Source organism: Ambystoma mexicanum, chromosome 9, assembly GCF_040938575.1.
Source record: "Ambystoma mexicanum isolate Mex_15411 chromosome 9, UKY_AmexF1_1, whole genome shotgun sequence".
Lineage (NCBI taxonomy): Eukaryota > Metazoa > Chordata > Amphibia > Caudata > Ambystomatidae > Ambystoma > Ambystoma mexicanum.
The window spans coordinates 454331146-454356874 of record NC_090931.1 but is presented as its reverse complement, the minus strand read 5'-3'; the positions used below and the strand labels follow the sequence as shown (position 1 = coordinate 454356874).

The 25729-nt window shown below is 46.7% G+C and overlaps 1 protein-coding gene across 6 annotated transcripts in view; it reads left to right on the top strand.

The window, feature by feature from the left end:
- LOC138488178 (zinc finger protein 343-like) overlaps positions 1-25729 on the top strand; it is a 725547-nt gene that overhangs the window by 404685 nt on the left and 295133 nt on the right. For all 6 annotated transcript variants that reach the window (XM_069614977.1, XM_069614976.1, XM_069614974.1 and 3 more), the window contains one exon: positions 1209-1307. In XM_069614977.1, the coding sequence (XP_069471078.1) occupies positions 1209-1307 (99 nt within the window). The remainder of the gene's footprint in view (positions 1-1208; positions 1308-25729) is intronic.

Genomic DNA, 25729 nt, shown 5'->3' with positions numbered 1-25729 from the left:
TACTCTCTCGCTCAAAAGACAGGTGAACGCAACTGCCTCTTCAACCGCTTACACCAATAAGCTCATCAACGCCTGCAAACCTTTCCTATCACCTTCTAGCTGCATCACACTAGCCAGAGCGTTAGTGCTCTCAAAAATTGACTACTGCAACACCCTCTTACTTGGCTCATCAGAACACAACCTGAACAAACTACAGGTACTTCAAAATAATGCCATCAGAGCAGCCCTCAGTATCCCACGAAACGCCCACATCTCCAGCTTCAGACAAGATGCTCACTGGCTCCCAGTACGAGACAGAATCTCCCTCAGATCCCTCGTCATCGTCCATAAATGCCGCTCTAACGACGCACCCAAATACCTGGCAGACAAGTTCCACAATCACACCTCAACTAGACCAACTAGAACTCCATACGCACACTGCCTCTCTGTTCCCAAATTCTCCCTAAAAAAAGCAGGCGGCGCCAGCTTCCCGGTCCTAGCTGCCAAACTATGGAATGCTTTGCCACCATACCTTAGAGCAGAACCCTCATTTTGGACTTTTAGAGCCAAAACAAAAACATGGCTTTCCAACAAAAATGCCGTTTAATGCACTTTCTCTCTGCTTGCCTTTGTTGACCACCTGTAACCCGGTCTACTAAGCCGTTGTTGTTTTTTCACAATCTGTACTGTATATTTTTGCCATGCTGTAACTGTTTTTAAGTCTCCGGCGCCCAGCTACCCCAGGGTTCGGTGCGCGGTACAAATAAATAAACTAAACTAAACTAAACTAGTCACGTTGCAAAGGATGAAAAATAACTTGTCAAAGGCAGCATTTTTTGTTATTCTGCTGATGAACTCTCCGATGAGGTCAGAGGGTGCTGCAGCACCCCCACGACACTTAGTTCCAAGGCACCTCTGTAAGCTGTGTGTCTTGGGGTTAAAGGTTTGACGTAAAACTACGATAGAAATTAAACTGCGAGCTAGAAATCAAAGGGTCCTGAAAAAACCAATGCAGCAATTCATATTAAGACAAGACAGTGATAACCTATGAATAAAAAAAACATATATAAAGATGTATTTGTTGTCTAGTGACAGTATGGTAGATTCTACCTAATTTGCTAACAGTCTGACATTTCTGTTTGAATTTAGATCCGTTTTCCAATCATTGCCTTCTTTTTAAGTTGTTATTCTAGTATTTGATCATTTACTTATTTTGTTCCTTGTTTCAGTTAACCGCCTTGTCGTACCTGTAACTGTACAAAGTTGCATATTTGATGACAAAACGCATTTACAGGAGGAGGGTGAGCCCGTTGAGGGCATGCACTCAGGTGAGTATAGTGTCTGGTCTACAAACTAAGCTTGAAAATGAAGTTTGTGGATTTGTATTGGTGTCGTTTTTTTTAGAACATGCTGCACGCTGCAATGATGCTTTGGAACGAAGAGGAGGGGCCAGTTAGGTGGTTTACTTTGGGAAGCACATGGAGAGCCGGAGAGGTCCATGTGCCCATTAATTACTTCAGACATTCAGGAAAAGGTGTAACCTCAGTAATAACTTTAAGAACCACTCACAGTTGTAAAATCGGTGGCTACGAGAGGAAATCGAAGTAATTTCTTAAGCAGATCAATACATTCCTCTATTAGCGTTCAGAAGCAGGAAGGTTGTGCTTATTTTAGGTGTAATCGTAGTTCACGAGAATCTACTTTTTGCCAGTGGTTCTCTTGGTCTCAGAGCAGAAATATGCAGCGTGAGCAGTTAAAATATCGGGGCACGTTTTCCTCAATGTTCATCATAAAAACAATCCAAAAAAAGCATCCGTAAAAGCTGTATGCATTGTTTGATTTTCCTAGATGTGTATGTAGAGCAAAGGCACAGATCATAAAATCCTATCCACAACCCTCATCCACTCTGGCATACAAATTCAACAGCATCAGCACCTGCAAAAAGTTGGCAGATTCCATAGGAAAACATATAAATGCCTTCCACCATGCATGTTCATGGCGAATTTTTGGGAACTTTGCAAATGACTCCCATTGATATATGATATATGATATGATATGGCATTCATAACGCGCCTGTACACAAGTGTTTCTAGGTGCGACAAGGAGGAGGAAACAGAGGGAGGACAAAACAACGATTTTACTAGGCCTTATGTCATTCAGATCGCGCAGGTGCAGGGAAGTGGAGAAGTGCCGGGGCGGGGGTTCAGTGCAGGTAGCTCCAAAGTGCAGCCAGCGGGTGTCTAAGTGCAGGTAAATCAGAAGTGCAGCCAACAGGTGGCTCATAAGTGCAGAGAGAAGAACAAGTTACTCTCTTTCCTGGTAACGTTCTTTCGATAGGATGGTCCTACGACATATTCCATATCTATGACAGTAATCACCACAGCTGTGCTGCTTCGGAAAATCTTTGGCGTCTGCGTCCTGCGTCGATGACGTTGATACGCCGCCCTCGAGGACCTCCTCCGACGGCCGACGTCACTGGATGTTATAAGTAGGACGCACGACGCCCGTAGCCTCAGTTGTAGTTTTTTCCCCAGAACGTGTGCCACCAGTCTTCTGCCAGTCTGACACACAAAGCCTTGCGGAAACGTAAGCTGCAATCGCATATGAAATTCTGTAGCGGGGAAGGTAGGGAGGGAGCGATATGGAATACGTCGTCGGACCATCCCATCTAAAGAACGTTACCAGGTAACAGAGTAACTTGTTATTCGAGGGGATTGGGTCCTCCGACGTATTCCATATCTACGACAGGCTCCCAAAGCAGTACCCATGCAAGGAGGTGGGAAAAGAATTTAGAAAACAGAAATTTATCATGCCCAATCAAATTGCGGAGTAAAGGACCGCCTTGCCAAAGGCCAGATCCTGCCCCCGGATGGAATTGAGGGAATAGTGACGTACAAAAGTATGTACCGAAGCCCAGGTGGCTGCATCACAGATGTTTCGAATAAGAACACCCCTCTGCAGGGCAGTAGAGGCAGCCATAACTCTGGTAGAATGGGCCCGTAAGCTGACCGGTGGGTCCTTACCCGCCAAGCGGTAACACTCGGAGATAGCCAAAATAATCCAGCGAGACAAAGTCTGTTTCGTCACAGCCTGTCCCAAACGCTTACCAGCGTAACCAATAAAGAGCTGATCGTCCACTCTGACGCGGGACATGCGTGAAATATAAAAGCTTAACGCTCTCCTAGGATCAAGCCTATGGAGCCTCTCCTCTTCCTTACCAGGATGTGGAGGAGGATAAAATGCCGGAACAACCACCTTCTGGCCTAAATGAAATTCCAACACCACCTTCAGAAGAAAAGAAGGACGAACTCTAAGGACAACCCTGTCCTTATGAAATAGAGTGAAGGGTGGCTTAACTGAAAGTGCCTGTAACTCACTCACTCTGCGAGCGGAAGTGACCGCAACTAAAAATAACGTTTTCAGAGTTAACAGTCTCAAAGGGCATGAATGCAAAGGCACAAACGGAGCACCCATCAGAAACTTGAGAACAAGGTTCACATCTCTACCGGGCACCTGGAAAGGTGACGGAGGGAACACATTAGTGAGCCCTTTCAGAAACTAAGAAATTAAAGGAATTTTAAAATAGGAACACTCTTCAGACGAGCGCTTAAATATGGACAGCGCCGCCAGGTAACCTTTAATGGTTCCCACTTGAAGGCCCCTGTGGACCAAAGAAAGCAAAAAAGACAGAACCATGGGAATTTCACATGCAAAAGGATCCACATTCTTAACCCTGCACCAGTCACAGAACTTCCTCCAACGGCAACGGTACAGGGACTTTGTTGCGGGCCTTCTGGCCGAAAGCAACACCTCCATCACGTCTTCAGGGAGGTCCCAATCCTTATACCTCAACCTTTCAGAAACCAAGCGTGAAGGTTGAGGGACCGGACCTCTGGATGGAGAACCTGACCCCCCTCCCGTGAGAGCAGATCGTCTCGGTAGGGAAGACGACGTGGAGGGCAGATGGACAAGTCGAGAAGGTCCGGGTACCACGTCCTCTGGGCCAACGCCAGAGCAATGAGGATCATCTGAGAACCGAACCTCCATAACCTCCGCAGTACTTGCGGGATGACGGGGACTGGAGGAAACACGTACAGCAGTGGTAATGAGCACTCCACCACGAACGCGTCTCCTAAGGCTCCGTTTGGAGGAAATTCCCGCGAGCAGAACCTCTCGCACTTCCGGTTGACACTGGAGGCGAAGAGATCCACTTGAGGGGTCCCCCAAAGGGCGAAGATCTCCAGGAGAATCTCCTGAGCCAACTCCCACTCGTGAGAGATCGCGCTCTGCCTGCTCAGATGAACTGCCTAGATCGAAACTTCCTGCTGGATTGCCCAGAACCAGAGCTGCATCGCCTCCCTGCACAGAGGAAGTGACCCTGCCCCCTCCCCCTTTTTGTTGAGGTAGTGCATGGCCACCATGTTTTCCGTCAGGATCAGGACATTCTTTCCTCGCACAGTCGGCAGAAAAGCCTTCAGAACTAGCCTGACGGCCCTCCGCTCCAACAGATTGATATGGAGTCTGGATTCTGACGGAGACCAACGACCGCTGACTGTCAACTCGTTGGCATGAGCTCGCCATCCCGTGAGGGATGCGTCCGACACAATCGTCCGCTCCAGCCAGGGCAGCCAAAGTGGAGCCCCCCTCATCAGATTGCCTTCGTCGGCCGACCACAGAAGGTCCCGGGCGACCGAAGGCGGCACCTGAACAGGGTCCGACATCCCGCCGGAGGACTGAGACCACTGGAGCTTGAGTGCCCACTGCAAAGATCTCATCCGCAACCTGGCCTCTGGCACCAGAAGAATGCAGGATGCCATGAGGCCGAGCAGTCTCAAGAACTCGAACGCCGGGAGAGTCTGGGCAAGTTGAAACTTGTGCACCATCTGCTGAATGTGATGAGCCCTCACCTGGGGAGGAAAACACTGCCCCAGGGACGTGTCGAGCACTGCTCCGATGTACTGGAGCCTCTGAGTTGGTGTCAAATGGGACTTCTTTAAGTTGAGGGAGAAGCCCAGCTTGTGGAGGGAGTGGCAGGTGACTGACAGATGATCCAGGACTTGCTCGGGAGAGCGCGCCCTGATCAACCAATCGTCCAGGTAGGGGTAGACGTGAATCCCCCTTTTCTGAGGTGCGCTGCTACCACTACCATGAGCTTGGTGAAGACCCTCGGGCGGAGGTCAATCCGAACGGCAGGACCCGAAACTGAAAGTGCGAGTCGCCAACCGCAAACCTCAGGTACTTCGGATGGATCGGCACATGAAAATAAGCATCCTTGAGGTCAAGAGACACCAACCAGTCCTGAAGTTGAAGGGCCTGAAGGACTTGAGAAAGAGTAACCATCTTGAACGTGTCCTTCCTGAGGAGTTTGTTCAAACCGCGCAAGTCCATGATGGTTCTCAATCCCCTGTCTTACTTGGAAATCAAAAAATAAGGGGAATACCATCCCTTGTTCCTCTCCGCTACAGGCACCAGTTCTATGGCGCCTTTCACCAGCAGGGATTGAATTTCCTGCGCAAGGAGCAGATCCGGACCTTTCAAAGAGAGATTCCCCGGTGGATTGTCTTGAGGCCTCTGCCGGAAAGGAAGACAGTAGCCGTGGGTTATGATCTCCAGAACCCACACATCTGAAGTAATGGCGCGCCACTCTGCAAGATGCTGCACCAGTCTTCCCCCAACCGGCGAACCATGGGACATGGCCTCATGACTGAGCTGAAGCGGCTGCGCTGCGCGTTGCCTGAGGGCAAAGAGGCAACAGCCCGAGCGGCCTTGGCACCTCGAGTACCTTGTTTTCCACCTCTGGCACTCCTACGGTGGCCCCTTTGACTGGCAGCTCCTCTCGCTTTACCAAAGGATGAGTAATAACGAAAGGAACCTCCCCTCCATTGCTGTCCCCTAGGACGAAAAGACGGAGGTTGTCGAACTGCAGCGCCCAACGACTTCGCTGCAGCTTTGGAGGTCTGCAACCTCTCAAGGCTCTCGTCAGCCTTGCTGCCAAAAAAGATTTTCCCCGTCAAAGGGCATGTTGAGGAGCCGGGCCTGCACATCAGGAGCATACCCCGACTTCCGCAACCACGCAAACCTGCGTATCACGGTGCTCGCCGCCATGGACCGGCTGACGCAATCTGCCATGTCCAAACCCGACTGAACGGCCTCACACATAGCATCCTTGCCATCCTGAACCATGGAAAGGAAACCATCCTGTTCATCCCCTTCGGGAATATGTTCAGCCGCCAAGGAAACACAGTTCCACAGAGTGTGCGTGAAACGAGACAAGGCACAAATGGAGTTGGCCGCCTGAAGCGCCATACCCCCTGCAGAAAACACTTTCTTCGCCCAGCCGTCAAAACGCTTGTCGTCCCCATCAGGAGGGATGGTAGGGTACGACGCCTTCTTTGCCGGGGCCGTAGCCGCCTGCACCACCAAACTCTCCGGAGTAGGGTGCTTGGACAAGTAGCAGGGGTCACTACTGGCTGGGCGGTATTTTCGCGGCAAAGACTTGCTCACTGCCGGGAGACTCTCCGGAGCAGTCCAAGCCGCTGCCACCCTTATTTGCAGAGCCAAATGGAATGGCAGTACCGGGTCAGTTGGTGGACCAATGTCGAGGATATCCATAAGATCATCCTGAACAAACTCCCCTGGGGGAGCAGACCATCCTAAGTACTCAGTGACCCGTGACATAAGTCGCCGGTACGAAGAATCGGCATGAGTGCCAGGCTCAGGCCTACAAAACTCCACCTCCGGAGAGGTGTCCAGCCCACTAGCATCACGCAGGGACTGCCTCAGGTCCTCAAACTGGCTATGGCCCGAGAGAATCTCATCAGGCACAGTGTCTGGCATCATGCCCTCATCCACCTCTGAAATGAATTCCAGATGGCGGTAAGAAGGCACAGAACTGGAACCAAAGCCATGCTTGACCTTGGCCAGAGCCTTTCTATTTGGTTCCCCCGAGCCACGGGGTACCCCCGTCGACACAGCCCCGAAAGGCGTCGAGAGAATCGGCGCTGAAAGAATCGGCGTCGACGACAGACGTGGCGCCGACAGCGTCGACACAGGCCTCGAGGGTGGAGCCCCGAGCGTGTCCCTCGACATCCTGGGCGCCGACGGCATCGACGACTTCCTTGGAGGCGGAGGCTCGAGAGAGTCCGTCGACGACCTCGGCGCCACAGGCGTCGATGCCTTCCTCGAAGACTTCAAAGGCGCACTCGGTCTCGAGCGCGCCGTGGACCGGGACCTGGACCGGGCATGCCGAGAACGATTCCCCTTGTTCGAGCGGGACCTTTCCCGCGAATCGTGACGACCACCCGAGCCTGAAGACGTGCGAGCGGTGTCTCTCGGCTGATCACGACCGACCCCACTCGGAGGCGCGGACGGACCACTGCCATGCGACTCGAGAATCGCCAACATTTTCTTCCCAAAGGAAGCCCATTCCTCCGGTGTCGCATGCTTGGTGGGGGAAGCGACCCGCCGACGGGCGGAGTCCTCGGATGAGGACGGGGAAGGCAACCGATGACGGCGCTTCCGGGAGTTCCTCGAAGAGGCAGAGGAGTGGCGAGACAGACTCCGGGACCGAGACCCACTGGACTTCCGACGACGACATGGAGAGTCGCCCCTCGAGTCGTCCGTCGAAAGCCCCGCAGAACTCGACTTCCGGGTCTTGGACACCTTACCTACGGATAACTTCTTCTTGCGCTCCCGCAAGGCTTTCGACGCGAGCGACTGGCAGTCGACACAGTCATCCGTGTCATGGGCCTCCCCGAGGCACCAGAGGCAGGCGTCGTGCGAGTCTGTGAACGACATCTTGGACCAACAGTCCCCGCACTTCTTAAAGCCCGGACGCGGTGTGGAAGACAAGGTAGACATCTTCACGAAGAATAACTTCACAAACTAACAGGTTCGAAGAACCGAGATGAACAACAGAAACTACAAAGAGTCGAGGCGTACCGAGATTCACGAAGCGAACACTTTCGCAGAAAAAACGGATCTGAGGCTACGGGCGTCGTGCGTCCTACTTATAACATCCAGTGACGTCAGCTGTCGGAGGAGGTCCTCGAGGGCGGCGTATCGACGTCATCGACGCAGGAGCCAAACATTTTCCGAAGCAGCACAGCTGTGGTGATTACTGTCATAGATATGGAATACGTCGGAGGACCCAATCCCCTCGAAGGGAGAGTGCAGATACAGACCACAAGTGCTGGGGGAGCCAAGAGGCAGTACGAGGTTCAACTGGACATGCAGGAGCCTGGGCCCAAGTTCAGAGGGTGGCCAGGTGACCAGTGCATGAGCAGTCAGGACGTCAGCAGGGGAGAGGAAGAGATAAAGCGGAAACGTAGAGGAAGGTCTTGAGTTTCTTCCAGAACCAGAGGTGGTTCTGCTTAAGTTTGAGAGAGGCAGGGAGGCTGTTCTAGAAGGAGGCCCCAGCCAAAAATAGAGATCTGCTCCCAACTTCCAACATTCATAGTGTTCCCAGTTGTGTTTTCTATGGTCAGATCATAAAAAGCAAGATTGTACTTTGGAATGTATATCACTGAAAAGTAGACCTTGCCCTCAGATGAGCCAGTAGGTAAACACTTAATTGGAACGGTTATCACAACTCTACAACCTTAATAAAAGTTTCACCTGTATAAAAAATAAAGTAAATACACTGCACTAATTCTTCTGCTTCCAATGGAGCAAACTGCTTTTGCTTCAGTCGATATTAGATACAAATGATTGCTGCAGGACAAAAATTGAGCAAAGAGCTTTTTTGATGATTTTTCAATTCTGATCGAATCAAAATGTTTTTACTCCAAATTCAGTTTACTCTTTATCATGCCATAGCTTAGTATCAAGACAAAAAACAAACGGCCAACATTATTTTGCAGTATTTATGCTATTGAAAAGAGCAGGAAACTGAACAAATCCATTTTGCTCCCCTTTTGAACAATAAAATAGCCTAAACTAGCAACATTCATTTGCTTAATTTCTGCTGATAAAAAAAGTTTTCAGCAAACCCTGTTTTCGCCTGTCGCTATTTGGATAGAAACAAAAATTTGTTAAACGATTGTTGCTCTGTTTTTATACCAGTGCAGTCTTTAAATAATGATCTTGGTGACATTGCTTATCACATTCCCCTCGAAAATAAAACAGACAATTAAGTTCACGTCTGCAGTCACCTATTGTTAATATTTTATGTACTCATTGGTTAATACTGTTATAGGTATGATGCACTTAATGCTATTTTTACTGTATGTGTACAGGCCAACGCTCGGGATTCACCCCTATAACCTGTTTCTTAAGGTATTGATACCTGTATATATATTAAGGATTCAGTGAATTAGATTGGCCACTGCGCCCCATCTACAACTTCTATGAAGGCAATCATGCCACATACCCAGATGACTTTATACAGTGGTATTTGATGTATTGAACCATCTCCATAGCACGGTATTTACTGTTCTCACCTAGGAGTTTCTACCTATGGCTTAACAGGGAACTATGTCCAGACTTAATCGACTGCCTTGAGGACGACAGAATGGTCGAAACACGTGTCGATTGTTGCTGTACTTGGAATAAATCACTTTGCACATTTTCAATGGACTCATCCTTACATACTTTCTTATGTTGCTATGGATTTTGAAATTGAACTTTAAGTATTGAAACTGCAATTGAGGTCTACTTGCACAATACAAGTGCACTCCACCATTTACACTGTTTATTACTTTGGAGGCTTTGAGGGCAACCTCTAGTGCACTATTTGCTGCATCTTGACGAGATTTCAGGAAGTTGAGCGCATCACATATAGTTACCCCCCCCCCCACACTTTTTTATCTGTGCAGCATATATCTGGGGAATGGCGCATGATTACTGCATGACACAATGCTGTATGGAATTTGATGTTTGTACACTCTTTGCCTTTTTCGTTTATTCACCAATGGTTTTGTTCTTTTTGCCTTTTTTGTTGATTCATTTATATTAGTAAAAACAATGTTTAAAAAACAGACAATTGAAGTGGTTACAGATTTCTTAATCTTATTTGAAACCCAAAGGCTCATGCCAAGGCGGTCCCTGAAAGTTAGTAGAGATATGAAGCATGTCATGCGACAGGTTACATGCCTTTGCATATTGCAGAAGACCACATATTTTCAACTGAAAGTTGTCAATTTTCCAAAAATCTATATTTTGCTGTTCGGGAAGTTTTTGACAGAACTACAGGCTCCTTTATATGGAGTTTCATTCCCAGTTTGAATCTTAAAGAACAAAAGGTTTTATTCCCAACTGTAACGTTTTATCTTCAACCTATTTCCCATTTTAAAAAATTCCCATCTGTCTTATTTTCAATATTTCTGCACCATGTTTCTTGCCAAGGGTGTCCTCCATTTTACGAGCTGCTTCCAAGTGTAAGGGGATACAGCAACCCAAAAACCGATATGTAAAAATAATCCATAAGGCAAAATAATCTCTATCTCTTTACAAGGGAAAACAAGGTTTATTACATGTAAAAAGGTCTCAGATGGTCCTGTAGAACCAAACTGACAAGTAGCTCATCTTATCACAAAAAGGTACAGCTCATATAGCTGAGAAAACACAAATTAACAATACTATGCACCACTTTAATTGGATACCACCTATATAACATGCTAATCTCACCTATAGTCCCTGGACTGATTGGCCACATCTATTCTAAACCTAGTCCCCTAGACATGTGGTCCCCTGCATCGTCAAAATACAAGTACGGAATTGGTTGTTTACACTTATTGATACATTCATATATTGAGACTATCACGTGATGTGCACCCCTCCATTCCAGACATGATCAGAGTACACTGGCGAGGCTAACTCTGCTTTGATAAGACAATAGGTCTTCTATTTATACCAGACGCCAAGGCGCACACAAACTGCACCCCCAACCTTGTAAAAAATGTATTGGCATCAACTCTGCTCCTCCTAGCCCAAATCACGGAACGTTTCAGACAATTTTATGGTGATTTATAACCACGGTGGGCCCACGAAAACATAGAAGTTAACCAGTCATCGCCGTCCAGTCCAGCTTTGGGGAGAGAGGAAGGGGTTACCATCCACCACACTTGCCTCTGTATATGGTATCACTGTGCCGTGCAGCAAAGCATCTCTGTCCCAGACTTGCAGGGCTGGTTGTTGTGTCGGCTGCTGCGCATACACTGGAGCGCTATTGGGCACTGGAGGTTCAGCTGTTGTGGCACAGGCACTTGATACTCGTACTGGGGCTGTTGTCCCTACTGGGGCACCTGCAGAGACACCGGACCAAACTGGACGCTTGGGGGCATCGTCCCATACTGCTGCATATAAGTAACTGGGGCAGGAGATCCTCTGGGATACACAGCAGGATTATACGCATATGCTTGCCTGCTCCTACACTGTTGTGCAAAATGGCCCATTCTCCCACATGACTAACACGGTCCTGGTCCACAAAATATCGGCCCCATCCCACCAAATCTTCCTCCTCTACCTCCTTGCCCCCCCTCTTAAAAACCCCTTCTTCCCTGTGGGTAACCCTCTTGATAACCTCCTTGGTAACCTCTATTGTCTGGATAACCTTGGTATCCTTCTGTCCACTCCAGTGACACACTCACTTCTACCAGAGCCATCCTTGGTTCCACTTGCTGTGCAGGTGGACCCGTAATCACTGCTCTTTCTATGCTCAACGTTGTCAGTTTCTCATGTACTAACTTCGCTTCAGCCTCTGTGAGTTATTCACTACTTCCTTTTCCTTCTCCTGCCACCATTTGTAGTGAGGCACTATAATTGCCTGAATCTCTGCCCATCCCATAGCCTCGACCCCTGCTCCTCTTTTGTAAATCCCTTCTTCAACATGTGATAAAATATTGCTATAGTCTTATCTCATGATTCCCCTGTCTCAGCCCTCCACATCTACTCAATCTGTAATATGTATTGTGCTGGATCTTCATCTTTCTTCACAGTAAGCACCATGATTGAATGTATGTCTGGTGTGTCAGGATATGCTTTTCTTAAGACAGCCCACACTCTAGGCCAACAATCATTAAAATGTGCTTGTTATTACCCATCCGTACCCCTGGATAGCCTGTTTTCTTTTTCAAATTTCATCTGCTTGATCCCTGAATACTGCAGCGAACAAGCTTTTCATGACTCCTACCGCTAGTGTAATGCCTGCGGCCTGTTTCTCGAGTCCGTATATTCACTTGCCTGCTGCGAGTGATGTCATTGCCTTAATCAAATAATTTCTATCTATGTGTGGCCAAGGCACATACTGTGCTCAGCCGGGACCTTTATGCAACAATGGAAACTGTTTTCCAACATGCTTAGCCGGTAATGGTCCCCCCCCCTCGCTTCCCTTTCACCACCACAATACGACCTGGTCACGCCCTCAGCCTCAGGCCCCACAAACTCTCTACTCTTGGTATCACACTGGGTGGCAATTCTTCCTCCTGTTCCTAGTCTTTTCCCCATTCCTCCCCCTTCTCTGCTACTCCAGCCTCTGATCTAATGGATTCATAATCTAAACTATCCGCCTGTGGTTGCCCCTTCCGATACCTCTTTGTTGCAACCATCATCCCTAATTTCAACATGTACATCCCTGTTCACGGTACTGTCAATTCTAAATAAAATATCACCGGCTCTCCATTTGTCAGTAGCTATTGGTCCCCTTCTCCTCGTTCTTGAATTACCCATGCAAGCTCTGCCTCTGTGCTTCGAAGCGCTGTTTCTAAGTCTCTGCGTGCCCTGCTCTTTGCCTCCATAACTAATGGATCGTGCATGGTATTCACTGCTGCAAGACATTTTCATAAGCTGCGGGGGCTCGCTGTCGCGGGGCTGCATTAGACACATACTCGGGATTAGTATACCCTTCGGCTGCTTGCATGTGGTACCACTTGATAGTAAAACCACATATCTCAAATGTTCAGAATTCTAAGCAAAAATAAGATTCATTCAAACAATTTATATCCAAATATTCAAAAAGGAGCTGGCTGCGACGAATTTGGAGACACCCAAACTCAAAATACATGTGAAGCAGGAGACTAAGTGGAATACTAGGTCACACAGCCGCTCTCTATAGAACCCAGTCTGGGTGTATGGTTAGTTAAGATTACTAAGAGTTCAATTTTCAAGTAAAAAAAGAGATGTCTTTGGTTGAAAAATTACAAAAACATTGAGGTTCGGTTGTTTTTTCAAAACAATTTTATCAAAAATAATAGTCTCAAGAATGAGAAGTCACTAATATTCTCTTAGTGAGGAAGAATTTGCCACAATTGATTTATCAATCAGACCAAAATTGCCAATGCATTTCGGAAATAGATTTCCTTCATCAGGGCCAGTCTAAAGATAACACATACACGTTCACAAAATGGAGAAAAAAACATATAAGTGTCATACATTATTGTAACAAAATTAGGAACATACCATTCAGTTGTAGTTTCAGAAGTGGATGGATAAGGTGAGAGCATGGGAGAAAAGGGAAAAATGATAACCTACATAAGACCCTGTTTACTGTAGGTATCAGATATTAAAGCCAAATGAGAGAAACGTTTACCTGAGGTTGATAGGTTGCATGCAGAGTGTGTGGCGAGGTTTGCTCATGGAGGCCATGTGCGGTCAAAAGCTGCCTGATAGAAATCAGCGCAGAACAACAGCCAGAAAAGTGTTGTCTGAAACCAGAAGAAATCCAAAGTTGTAAAGGGTTGATATCCGCGTTTAAAGTAAAAAAAATAGTGATGTGAAACAAGCTTACCGTGCGTCACACGGGAGTAGCGGAGTTCTCCTGTTGCCGGCTCGATTGAGACTGCGGCTATCACATTGAAGCGTTGCTAGGGCAGCGCTTCCTTTAAATGAGACGTGACCGCATAGCAGCCCGAATTGGCGCGCGGTCGAATTGGAGACTGTAATCAAGCCAATGGGCTCGATTAGGATGAATATAGGTATTTATCTGGTCTCGTGTGTGCTAATGGGGAATTATAGTGTGATAAAAATGAAAAACAAAAAAAAATCAAAGTTAAATGGAAATAGAAAAAATACTCAAATAAAAACTCAGAGTTGTAAGAATAAATACAGTAACAGAGAATGGTGAAAAGACTATGGAAATAAAACAGTGTTAATGTTGTAACTCTGCTGCCATTGGTGACGTTATGGGGCGGCACCATTGATCCTAGACGCATGGTCCAGGATGTGCAGCAATGACATTGATGATTCATAAAAGTAGTCTTAGTCAGAGTAAATATTTGTGTCCATCTTCAACATTATACATTGATATACACCCCTGCTGTGAGTGGTGTCGTCAACAGACGGCACCTTGGGTCCCAGACAACGTGTCCAGGGAATACAGCAGGGTAGCCAGTAGGTCCACAATCTATTGGTTCGAAGAATACTGTGTAGTGATGACATTCTGTACAGTGTTAACAAGGAACATAATTCAAGCAGTAGAAATACAAGATCATAAGAAACAATGATAATTAATTTCTTCGTTGATTCCATTGAGAGATAGGCTACCAAGCTTGTCGATCCAAAAATTCTCTCTGTGGTCAAGGGTAATGTCATCAAATGCCTGTGTGGAAAATTCTATGTGGGACAATCCACAAGAACGGCCAAAACAAGGTGGAATGAACACCGGTCTTGCATTAGGAATGCAAACATAAACTCGGCTGTATCACGTCACTGGGTCGAAAATGGACATAACCTGACACAGATAAGATTTGTGATTTTGGAAGTACTTACAAAAAACAATCCACATGAAGACTTGAGCCAGCGGCTCAACCGCAGAGAGACTTTTTGGATCGACAAGCTTGGGAGCCTAACTCCCAATGGAATCAACAAAGAAATTAATTATCATTGTTTCTTAACTGCATCCGGTAGAGGGTGGTGCTTGCATAGGGTGGTGTTTGCAGATTGATTGCAGTAGGGCCAGTGTTGCAAACAGAATGTGGGTAGGTTGGTAGTGACACAGTACGTTGTAAATGGAAGTGGGTACGCCCATAGTATGTGAATGAAAGTGCACAGGGGTGCAGGAGAGAGTGTTTTGTTTGTACATTATGTTAACTATTGCAATTTGTTGCTGCATAGCTCCATGGCGGTGCCCAGGTTGGGTAGGAGTGCTGATGGCAGTGGTGTTTATGTGGATGGTCGTAGTTGCTGACATGGTGAGCATGGGAGGATAGCTCAGGGGCAACGCGCTCGCCTTGGAAGCAAGACGACATGGACCAACACAGGTTCGAACCCCGGGTCCGTGCTTAGAAACCTCTGGGTATTAAGTGCGTTATAAATAACCTATCATATCATATATCATATCATGGTGGCATTACGTTGCTGTGGGTGTGGTCAAGGCCTATGCTGTGTACAGATTTGTTGAAGTAGGCCCAATGTTGTGAAAATGTTGTGGTTAGTGACACAATACTTTGTGAATGGTATGTGGGCAGGGGTGGTGGATGATGTGGTATGTTTATGGATTCTGCTAATTGCAACCTGTTTTCGTGAATGGGTGTTTTATGGTGTGGGGGAGTTGGGGTGAAGTGCCGCTAACTACGTGGGCGTTATGTTAACTGTTGCAATTTGTTGCTGCATAGCTCCATGGCGGTACACATGTCAGTCCAGAAATTCTCGATCGGAAGGCAATATACTTTGTTGGCCGTAGACCAACCGCCTCATGTGTTTAGTAACAAGAAGGTGTACAAAAAGCTCAACCATAGTGTGGCCATTTTAAAAGGTGACTGAAATCGCCATTTTGTTTTCTTTCTGTCTTCTCTAACATTGCCTTTTTGCCTCATGTAAAACTGCTTTGCTGAAATATTATTCTGCTTCACTGGTGCACAATGCAAGGCCACGAGCGGCATGTTGAAACATAACGCAGTAAACCAGACAGAAATGCCCGGTCCCTCCCGCGTATATCCTTGAAGGATGAGCAGTGAGGCATTTTAATCAGAACAGCAAGTGCCAGCTAGTCTGGGTAAGCACAGTAGAAACTCTAGAGCGAACATGAAGTTACTTGAATTATGCTCTTCTTTGCGGGCCCCCTTCCCTGAGCCCGGTACAGCCTTGGAGAGCAAGTTGACCCCCCGGTACACGAATAGAAACGAGGAGATAGCAAGGCCTGGAATGTGTCTCTCCCTACGCACAGCTTGCTTGTAGAAGCAGATGCATTGTGTTCTTTAAAACACAGACTTAATGTCTGTGGGCTTACAAAATTGCAAACTGTTGCACAATGAATGTTTGAAGGTGTCAAACTCGTCACCATTGTCAATCATCGTGCCCAGTTGAAAGGAAATGCAATAGGGGCGGTATAAGTGGTGACACTACTGATTATTAGATGCTTGTTTTGTATATATGTAACTGTTGTACGAATTTCGCTCTCTTGCGTCCCCCGAGGTCTGGTAGACAAACGTCGTGGGGCGTGGGACCAGTTGGCCAACTGAGACTATTTGCTTTGCAATAAACCCTAGATTTTGGGAATACAACCTCGTGTCTGGCATATCAGTTCGTGTGTGGTGATTGTGCCTTGTTTCGACAAACGAGGGTCCCTCAGGGGCCCCTTCACACAGGTTGGGTAGGAGTGCTGGTGGCAGTGTTGTGTATGTGGATTGTCGTAGTTGCTGACATGCATGGTGGCATTACGTTGCTGTGGGTGTGTTCAAGGCCTAGACTATTGGGTGCATGGCCGAAGACCATAGGCCATGCACTCAAGAGCCTAGGCCTTGAGGACACCTGTGACAGTAATGCATTTTTGACTGTGCATCAGTTAGAGAGTGGTGACTTGTAAGGGATGGTTGTGGAGCACATTTCAGCCGTTATAGGCCAGTGTTGCAAACAGAATGTGGGTAGGTTGGCAGTGGCACAATACTTTGTGAATGGAAGTGGGAACGCCCATAGTATATGATTGAAAGTGCACAGGGGTGCAGGAGAGAGATTTGTATGCACATTATGGTAACTGTTGCAATTTGTTGCTGCATAGCTCCATGGCGGTACGCTGTGGTTGGAGATGCTGCAGTGAAAAGTCACACAGTGTGGGCACTGGGTGCAGTGTTTGCATACTGTCAGTATGGTTGAAGGGCAGCTTATATGTGCTGTGTGCAGAATGATTGCAGTATGGGAAATGTTGTAAACATTTGTGGTTAAGTTGGCAATGACAATACTTTCTGAGTGGAAGTGGGTAAGACAATAGTATGTGAATGAAAGGGCGTAGGGGTGCCAGAGACAGTGTAATGTTTATACATTATGGTTACTGTTGGATGTAACGCTGTGCATGTCCATTGCGGTGTGGAGGTTGGATAGGAGTGCTGGTGCCAGTGGTGCGTATGTGCATAGTGGTAGTTGGTGACATGCTGACATGCATGGTTGCATTAAGGTGCGGCGAATGTGTGCAAGGAGCACACCCACTGGAGAAATGCAGGTTTGACAGTGCATTAGGCACAGGGTGGTGATCTTTGGAGAATGGGTGTGGAGCACATTGTTGACATGCTACAGCACCATAAGTGAGTTGCGAAGCGTGTATTGTGCGTTCCATGGTTGTGGTGATAGTTGCAACATGCTACAGTATTTGGTGTGCGGCAGGAGATGGTGCAGTGAGAAGTTGTGTAGTGTGGCCACAGGGTGCACAGTGTACGTAATGCGAGTATGGAAGTGGGTATGGTTGAAGTGCAGCTTATGTTGGTTACTCTGCTGTGTGCAGATTTATTGAAGTAGGCCCAATGTTGTGAAGCCGTTGTGCATAGGTTGCCAGTGACTCAATACTTTGTGAATGGCAGTGCGTAGGGGTGGTGCAGGCTGTTGTATGTTTGTGGATTCTGCTAAGTGTGACACGTTTTCGTGAATGGGTGTTTTATGGTGTGGGTGATTTGGGTAGAAGTGCTGCTACATATGCTACGTTTATGCATAATGTTAGGTGCCCACATGGTCGCATGCTTGGATGTATAGTGTTGTGGTGGAAGTGGAAAGGGCTGCACTGTTGTGTGCATGGCCAAAGGTGTGCTGGGAGCATCTTAGGATCTTTATGGACTGCAATCGTGCATTCTTTAGCAGAAGTTTCTGGTGGAGGGGCTTTGCAATCAAACGGAACGTGTACTGAGAGTGTTTAACGGTAAATATGGAGTGGTGTATAGAAATGACAGTGTGCAATGCAGAGGTTTTGTATGTGTATGCTGCATGCGTGTTTGAAAATTTGACAGCACCCAGTGGGGGTGTGCTGCAAAAAGTGACTGTGCAAAGGGAAGAAGTATTGTGTAAGCTTTACTGGGCCGTGGTCCTCACTGTAGATGGGAAAGCGCATGTGGACATCCTGCCATTATGAGCAGGGTGGAAAGGGAAATGGAATTGTGGGAAATGGGCAATTAGGAGTTTAGGGCGTGGTTCACAGAAAGGGGCGGTACCATTTTGTCCCAATACTGTGTCATGAGGGTGGTCGAGATGGAGAGACGCACAGTGCTTATCGTCGGTAATACCTTTGTGCGCCATCTGCACAGGTGTTGTGTGCAAAGAGGCGTTGCTGGTAATTTCGGGTTGGAAGGAGTGGACGCTTTCTGGGCCTGTCAGGGTGACTGCAGTTTCGGCGGGATGGTTCGCCTTTGCAGATATGTGGCATCTGTCACAAACGTTGACTTTGTCGTGGTGCACTATGGAAGTCTACATTTGGATTACATGTCGTGTGGACGATTAATCCATCACCTAAAGAGGTCGCGGACCACAGGGATGTGTATTTTTCCTACTGCCAAGGTCGTGTTCTCATACATAACACCAAGAGGACTATGGGTCCATGACAGTGTAATTTGTTCCCAGCCAGAGGTCAGAAAGTGTGCCATAAACAGAATTATGCATGAGTTTATGCAGACTGCTGGCATGTTCTCCACTCACTATGAGATCATGAGGTCGCAAAATATGCAGAAATGGCATTTATTTGAGCGCCATTGGCAATGCGGTTTTCTTTTACACTGTGCAGGAAGCATTGACCAGAATGTGGTAAAAATGTGAGGAGCGGCAAACAGAAACGCATATAAAGAGAAAATACAAAAAAAGTTGCTTGCACGCACGTCAAAAAAATAAATAAAAATAAAATAAAAACCTTTATACATCTACGATGGAAGACCAAATTCCCTACCCAGTTTGATATTGTTTACCCCGCAACCGCCCTCCCTCTACCTCACTATCACAAAAAGGTTGTGGATTACGCAGTACTTTCAGGATTACACGTGCCACATCCTGGGTGGCTATGTAGATGTATGCAGATGGAGAAATCGTGCATACTTTCATTGAACTTTGTAGTGTACATGCTTTGGAATGCCACATTTGTACTGTAAATGTCTAACGGTACATTTCAAGTGTTGTACAGGAGTGACAGTGTTGGATGATGGCGGCTTTGATGCGATTGTTGGATGCATGTGTGCCTATTTACGTGTAACCCAATGAAGTAGAGCTGCAGAAAAGATAGTGCAAAGGGAAGAAGGACTAGTCCAGCTTTACAGAGGTGCAGCCCTTGCGCTACTTTGGGCGGCACACGTGCCAAAATCTGCCCTTTACTCCACCTTGCCCATTTGACATGGCAGTGTGGGAATCAGCCAGTCAGGTAGTGTGGGTGTGATTCACAGGAAGGGGAGGTGAAACTGTTGTACATTATACTCTGCATACTGAGGGTGGCTGACATGGCAAAGGGCATTGTGTTGACTGTAGGTGATCCTTTTGTCATAGATCTGCACAACTATGCCATGCAAAGACACTTTGACAGCAATTTTGGTTTGGAAGGAGTGGACGCATTGTGGAACGCTGTGTATGAGTGCAATTTTGCCGATATGCATGCACTTTGCAAAGATCTCGCCAGTTTTCCAGTAGTAGATGTTATCGTCATCCACTACGGCAGCATGCATATGGATTACCTGGCTTGCTTAGATTTGTTCTGTAGGCTGAGGAGATTGCTGTATGTCGTGAGGACGCTTTTTCCCACTGCCAAGGTGCTTTTATCATCCATAACACCACAAAGAGTATGGCCCACTGCTCATGGATTTTGTTCCGATCAACAGAAGCATGTATACTTTTATGTCTGCTCGTGGAATGTTCTTCTGCAACAATGACCTCATTGGTTGTGGAAATGCTGAGTTTTTCCAAGAAAATGGCATTTTGTTGTCACCCATTGGCAATGCAGTTTTGTTTGCTCGTCTACAGGATGCAGTGAAGAGTTTACTGTACTAATGTGAGCACATGAAAACACAAAAGCTAATAAAAACCGAAAAAAAGGTGTTTCTGTGGAAGCATCTAAAAAAAACTAAAAAAAACATGCTCTTTTAAGAGTCTGCTTTACCACAAACTGCCCCTACCCTGGTTGCAAGTCATACCCACACGCCCGCACGCAGCATGAAAGCACCATCCAGGGATTTTGCAGGTGGCGGCCATGGAAATGCAACTGTGGGGATTGTCCAATCAGATGCTTAGAGTGTGCGGCAATAGGAAGCGGGACTCCTGCTTTAGTCGGGCCCGGCCCTCGACGTACTTGGGGACACGCACGTGCCTCATTCGGCGCTTTTCACCATGCTGGCCTATGGAAATGGGACTGTAGCGATTGTCCTATCAGGTGGTGCTCAGGGTGTGTGTCACAGGAAAGCGCACCAATAGGGAGAAGGAGTCCTCCTTCACCGGGGCACGGCCCTCGCGGTCATTGAGGAAAGGCACATGGAACATTTTGCGCTTCTCACCATGGTGGCCAACGGGAATGGGACTATGGTCTTTGGCCAATCATGTGCTCTGGGTGTGCGTCACAGAAAAGGGCAGCATTCACTTTTTCCATGACTTTGTGTACTGCGGCTGGCAATCATGGCAAGACGCACAGTTTTCATCGTCAGTGATGGTTTTGTGGAAGATCTGTGCGTGTATGCCCTCCAAGAAGACTTGTCTGGCAATTTCGGTTTAGAGGCAGTGGACGCTTTGTGGTGTAGTGTCGAAGTGTGCTGTTTCGGCAGACTGCTTGTAGAATGTCGACGTGTGGCCTCTTCGGCAACTGTTCATGTTGGGATCGTGCACTTTGGAGCCTTCTTTTTGTGTTACATGCCTTGTTCCCTTGTGTTCCGTCAACTGAAGATCATGATGAAAGCAGTGCAGCGCATTTTTCCTACTGCCAAGGTGATTTTCTTGTGTATACCCCCGAGAATAGTGTGGAAGTATTCCAATGATTCCTATGTTGTTTCACAATCTACACACTGCAGTGAAGACCCTATTGTAAGATTGTGAGTTGACGTTGAAAACACACATTTACGTATGAAAACCACAAAAAAAGTGTTTCTAGGGAAGCACCTTTAAAAAGAAAATAAAAAACACAAAGGTTCTTTTAAGAGCCACCACAACTAACGACGTCCACTCCCCTGGTTGAAAGTTATTCCCCCACTCCTGCACGCACCCAGCACAAAAAGTCTACGAATATTGCGATAGTTGCAGGGTGGCACGTGTTACAAACGGCCCTTTTGTAGATGGCGGCCATAGAAATGGGCCTGCACAGGCTAGGGGATTGGGCAATAATGTTTGTGGGTGTGGTATATACGGACAGACTGTGCTACACAGTGTATTTGTTGACAGAAATGCAGAGGGTGCGGTTATGGCTGTGTGTTTCACGAGGCACAGCATGCAGGTTTTAGGGGATTCCGACATACATTGACTGAAAGTGAATTGAAAACACTGTGCATTGGCTACTCATTTTGCAATCTATCATGTGCATGTGCAGTGCTATGGAGTCGCTACAATGAAGTGCCTGATTTTGGTTTCTCTGTGTGACACTTTGGTGACACGCAATCATGCCGATATAATTGTTGTTCATTGTGCAGGGAAAATTTCACAGCATGTTGCATGAGTTTCAGTGCTGTTTCGATGAAGGAGGCACTTGCCCAGTTCATGCGTTTGTTTCCGATCTCTTGCATAAGTTTCTATCACACTATGCAGCCACCGATGTGGCAGCGTCATTTTCTATTTGGTCCGTGAATGCAGACAGCGCGGTACATTGCAAAGAAGTGTATTTGTGCCTTTGTTCGACATGTGCCAATGGCATACTTCGCCCATGGGAATATGATGTTTCACAGCACAAATACATTTCCCCAGCTATAACGTTCATCTTACTATGCCAGCCATCCCGATTTCTGCACACCCCATCTAAATTGGCTTGGTGCCCTTCTCGAAAGTAGTGATATTTTTTTGTACTAAGTGTTGCGCACTGACTCTCTTGAAAGCGCTCTGCAACACGTAAAGAAACCTCTTTGTACAGTGACCCCCTTTCTAACTGATTGAACAGCGTGCATTGGCAATTCTGTTGTTGATCTGTAAAAGGTGCTTTCTTTATTTACCTTTTTTCCTTTCCCAGTTAATTTTCATTTATTATGTTGTTCTCCCACACGCCACAGAAGGAACGTCAGGAAAGGTCCAGTACAAAAGGACCAGCACCTGCCTGGATACTATAGGGGACGTGCCGGGAGACGGAATTATTGGGTGTCTGTCACCTACATAGGCGCCAGTCATTGTAATGCTCCCGTTAGGACCGTTCAAGTACCTTCTCTCTGTACAGTAGCGCGTTGCAGTACATGCACAATACAATGCCCTTTACAGGGTAAGGGTCTGTAGTGCGGCATATGGTTTGCAGGGCGGTAGCCTGCCCACTGGTCCCTTGTGCTTTCATTTCATTTGTCATCACATGCAGTACAAACACTTTATGCTACGCCATTAATGTGGGGTAGCATTCGCGGATATACATACATTGTGGAATACAAGAATGTTTACAACAACGCAAAACATTCAATTTCATTTTTTTTTTCTCGGTTTTACATGCAACCATAATGTCCCTGTAACAACGGTTTTCCATTCAATTTCATAGGTTTTTGCTAGTGCAATTTAACCATAACGTCCCTTTGACAATGTTTTTGTTAGTCAATATTTATATACATATTTTAATTCTTATGACGCGCCACATGAACATAGGCATCAGGGTGCACAAAAAACAGGGGACGAGAACAAGACAAACGATCACAAGGTCAGAGCAGTGGACAGAACGGAGCTGCGTGCAGGTGCTCTTCGACCTGGTTTAAGGTTGAAGAGGTGAGCCTTGACCAGATTTTTAAATTCGGGAACAGAGTCCACAGATCTGACCGGTTTAAACCTGGGTTGGGCAATTTTAATTTTATCCTCGGACCGCAGGGTGCGGGCCGACTGGTTCACATTGAGGCAGTCTGTACGGTATTTGGGGGCTGTGGCCGTCCAACATTTGTGAGATAATATGAAGATCTTGTCAGTGATTCTCTGCTTTATTGGCAGCCAGTGTAGGACCCTTCTGGCATCTGTGATGTGGTTGTGTCTAGATAGTCCATGGATAGCACGGGCTGTGCCATTTTGAGTGACTTGAAGCAATTGAATGTTGGTTTGCGCTGTACCGGCCCGCAGAATGTTACAGTTGTCTAGCCTGGAGTTCACCAAGGCAGAGGCCAGTAAAGATCTACTGCTGGTTAAGATGTTGGGCCTTATATGATTGAGGAGCTTGGTCAGCTAGCTGCAAATGGAGCGAAGATGTGAGACCTAGGGTCTCATGGTAAATTCTGCATCTAACTACATGCCAAGTGTCTTAACATTTTTTGCTACCTTCATTCTGATACCCGCAATAATGAAGCTGTCATCATTTGGATTGGGTTTCTTTAAACGTGGTCCTGAGGCCACAATAAGTTTGGTTTTTATCCCTATTAAGGGCTATGCAGTTGTCAACCATCCAGTTTTGAATTGCATAACAGGTCAGCTCAAAAGCGGCCTGGGTGTGGTCAGCATAGTTGGTATATTGCACACCGAGGTGGTACAGGAGACTGGGCAGAGGCCGGATGTAGATATTAAACAGCGTGGGGCGATACAGGAACCCTGAGGGACGCCACAGGTCATGGCCGTTGGAGTTGAGGTAGCGCCATCTGATGCTACTCTGGCAATGCGGGGCCCCAGGAAGGAGGTAATCCATTGAGCTGCCAAGCTGAAACAGCAGGCCTGATCTTTTAATCTGGCCACCAAAAGAGAATGGTCGACCAGATCAAAGGCCGCTGAGAGATTCAGTAACATCAACAGGGCATGATGTCCTCTGTCCACAATACAGTTAAGGTTGGATTTTAAGTCCAGCATGGCAGTTTCAGTTCCATGCCTCACTCAGAAACCTGATTTGTACATGCCCAGAATGCTGGTATTTCCGATAAAATCTTGGTACTGTAGATATGCCACTCATGCCACATGGTCTTAAGGAAGAAGGGAACATTTGTTATGGGCAGATAGTTCTTTGCTACACCTGGAACCAGGTTGCTCTTTTTCATCAGAAGCTGCATGACCCAAGCTTCCTTCCATTGCGAGTGTTACCTTACATTCGCTGAACGAAAGATTGACTAATCTGGTGATTCAGGGGACCAGTACATCAAGGAAACTTTTGAGAATGCTGGCGAGGCAGCTATCTCCCAAGCAGGATGTTGGTTTACTATGAAGGTTTATCTTATGAATTTCAGCTTCAGTGCTCTGCCTAAAGTCAAAGTTGGGGTGCACGTTGATGCATTGGGGGTTGTTGGAACTAGGTGGCAGAGATGGAACCTCTCTGAAGCCCATGAGGCTTCCTTGTTTGTCTAGAATGGTCCATTGATGCCCTGCAGTTTTAGACAAGAATTCAACATGAATTGCATGGCACCAGGCAGTATCTCTGTTGTGCCTAGGATTGGTAGTAGACTTTCCCTCTAATTATTTGACGATTTTGAAGAGTTTGCTTGAACTCAATCAAGTGTTAGATATACTACTATTGAAATGAGAGGAGTTTTCTTCAATGATGGCTGCTTTAAACTCTTAATGACTGCTTGTAGAGGCTGAGGGATTCGGGACATGGGTTGTTGAGCCATTCCCTTTCCAAGGATCTTTTAGTACGTCTGAGTTGAATGATGGTATTGTTGCACCAGATGTTCTACTATATTCAGGTAAGTGTCTAAGGGACATAGCCTAGCTGCCAGTAAGACGGCCAGCTTTGCCGGTATAACATTTTGGAAATTTCAGCTTTTTTTTTTAAATAGTTTTTTTGAAGAGAGTCCATTCTGACGGGTGGTGCTAGAATGTAAACTATGGAGTTCACCATATAATGGTCAGACCAGAGACAAGGTAGCGACACAATGTCTGAGATGTGCAGGCAATACGCCAAAACCCAGTCCAATTCATGTCCACCCTCATGCGTGGGTCCATGAACCAGTTTTGAGTATCCAATGGCCTTTAGTACGGCAAGAGTGTTTATTGAACTTCAAAAAGGGTATGAAAATCCTCATCTACAGATGAGAGCAAGCTACGACCATCAAATAATGACGCAGCCCTAGTTGTGTCTTGTCAAAATAAAAGCCCTATACTAATAAACCTATTGCCACTCCTTACTTATAAATACAAATAGTGTGGGTAACAGTGTTACCAAAAGAAAGAAGTGTTCACAAAATTATGTGTCAGGATGTTCAGGCCGTTGTCCTGTGCTGAAAACGTGGGGAAGGGAGACCAAGGCACGGTAGACTCGAGCTTAGCACAGTCTCTGGCTTCTACAGCACATGAATACCGTTCAATCATTAGCATCAGGGCCTTCCGTGCCCAAAGCATCTTTGCCTTTCAAAGTCTCTTCTTTCAGTGGGCCTGATGCGACAAACAAACAATACGTTATTTTCCTCTTAGGATTTCACAAGTACTCAATTTTTCAAGCGATTCACTATTCACCTCAATTCCCCTCAGCCGGGCTCAGATCCTCTTAACACAATGTTCGCAGGATATTCATACATCCAAT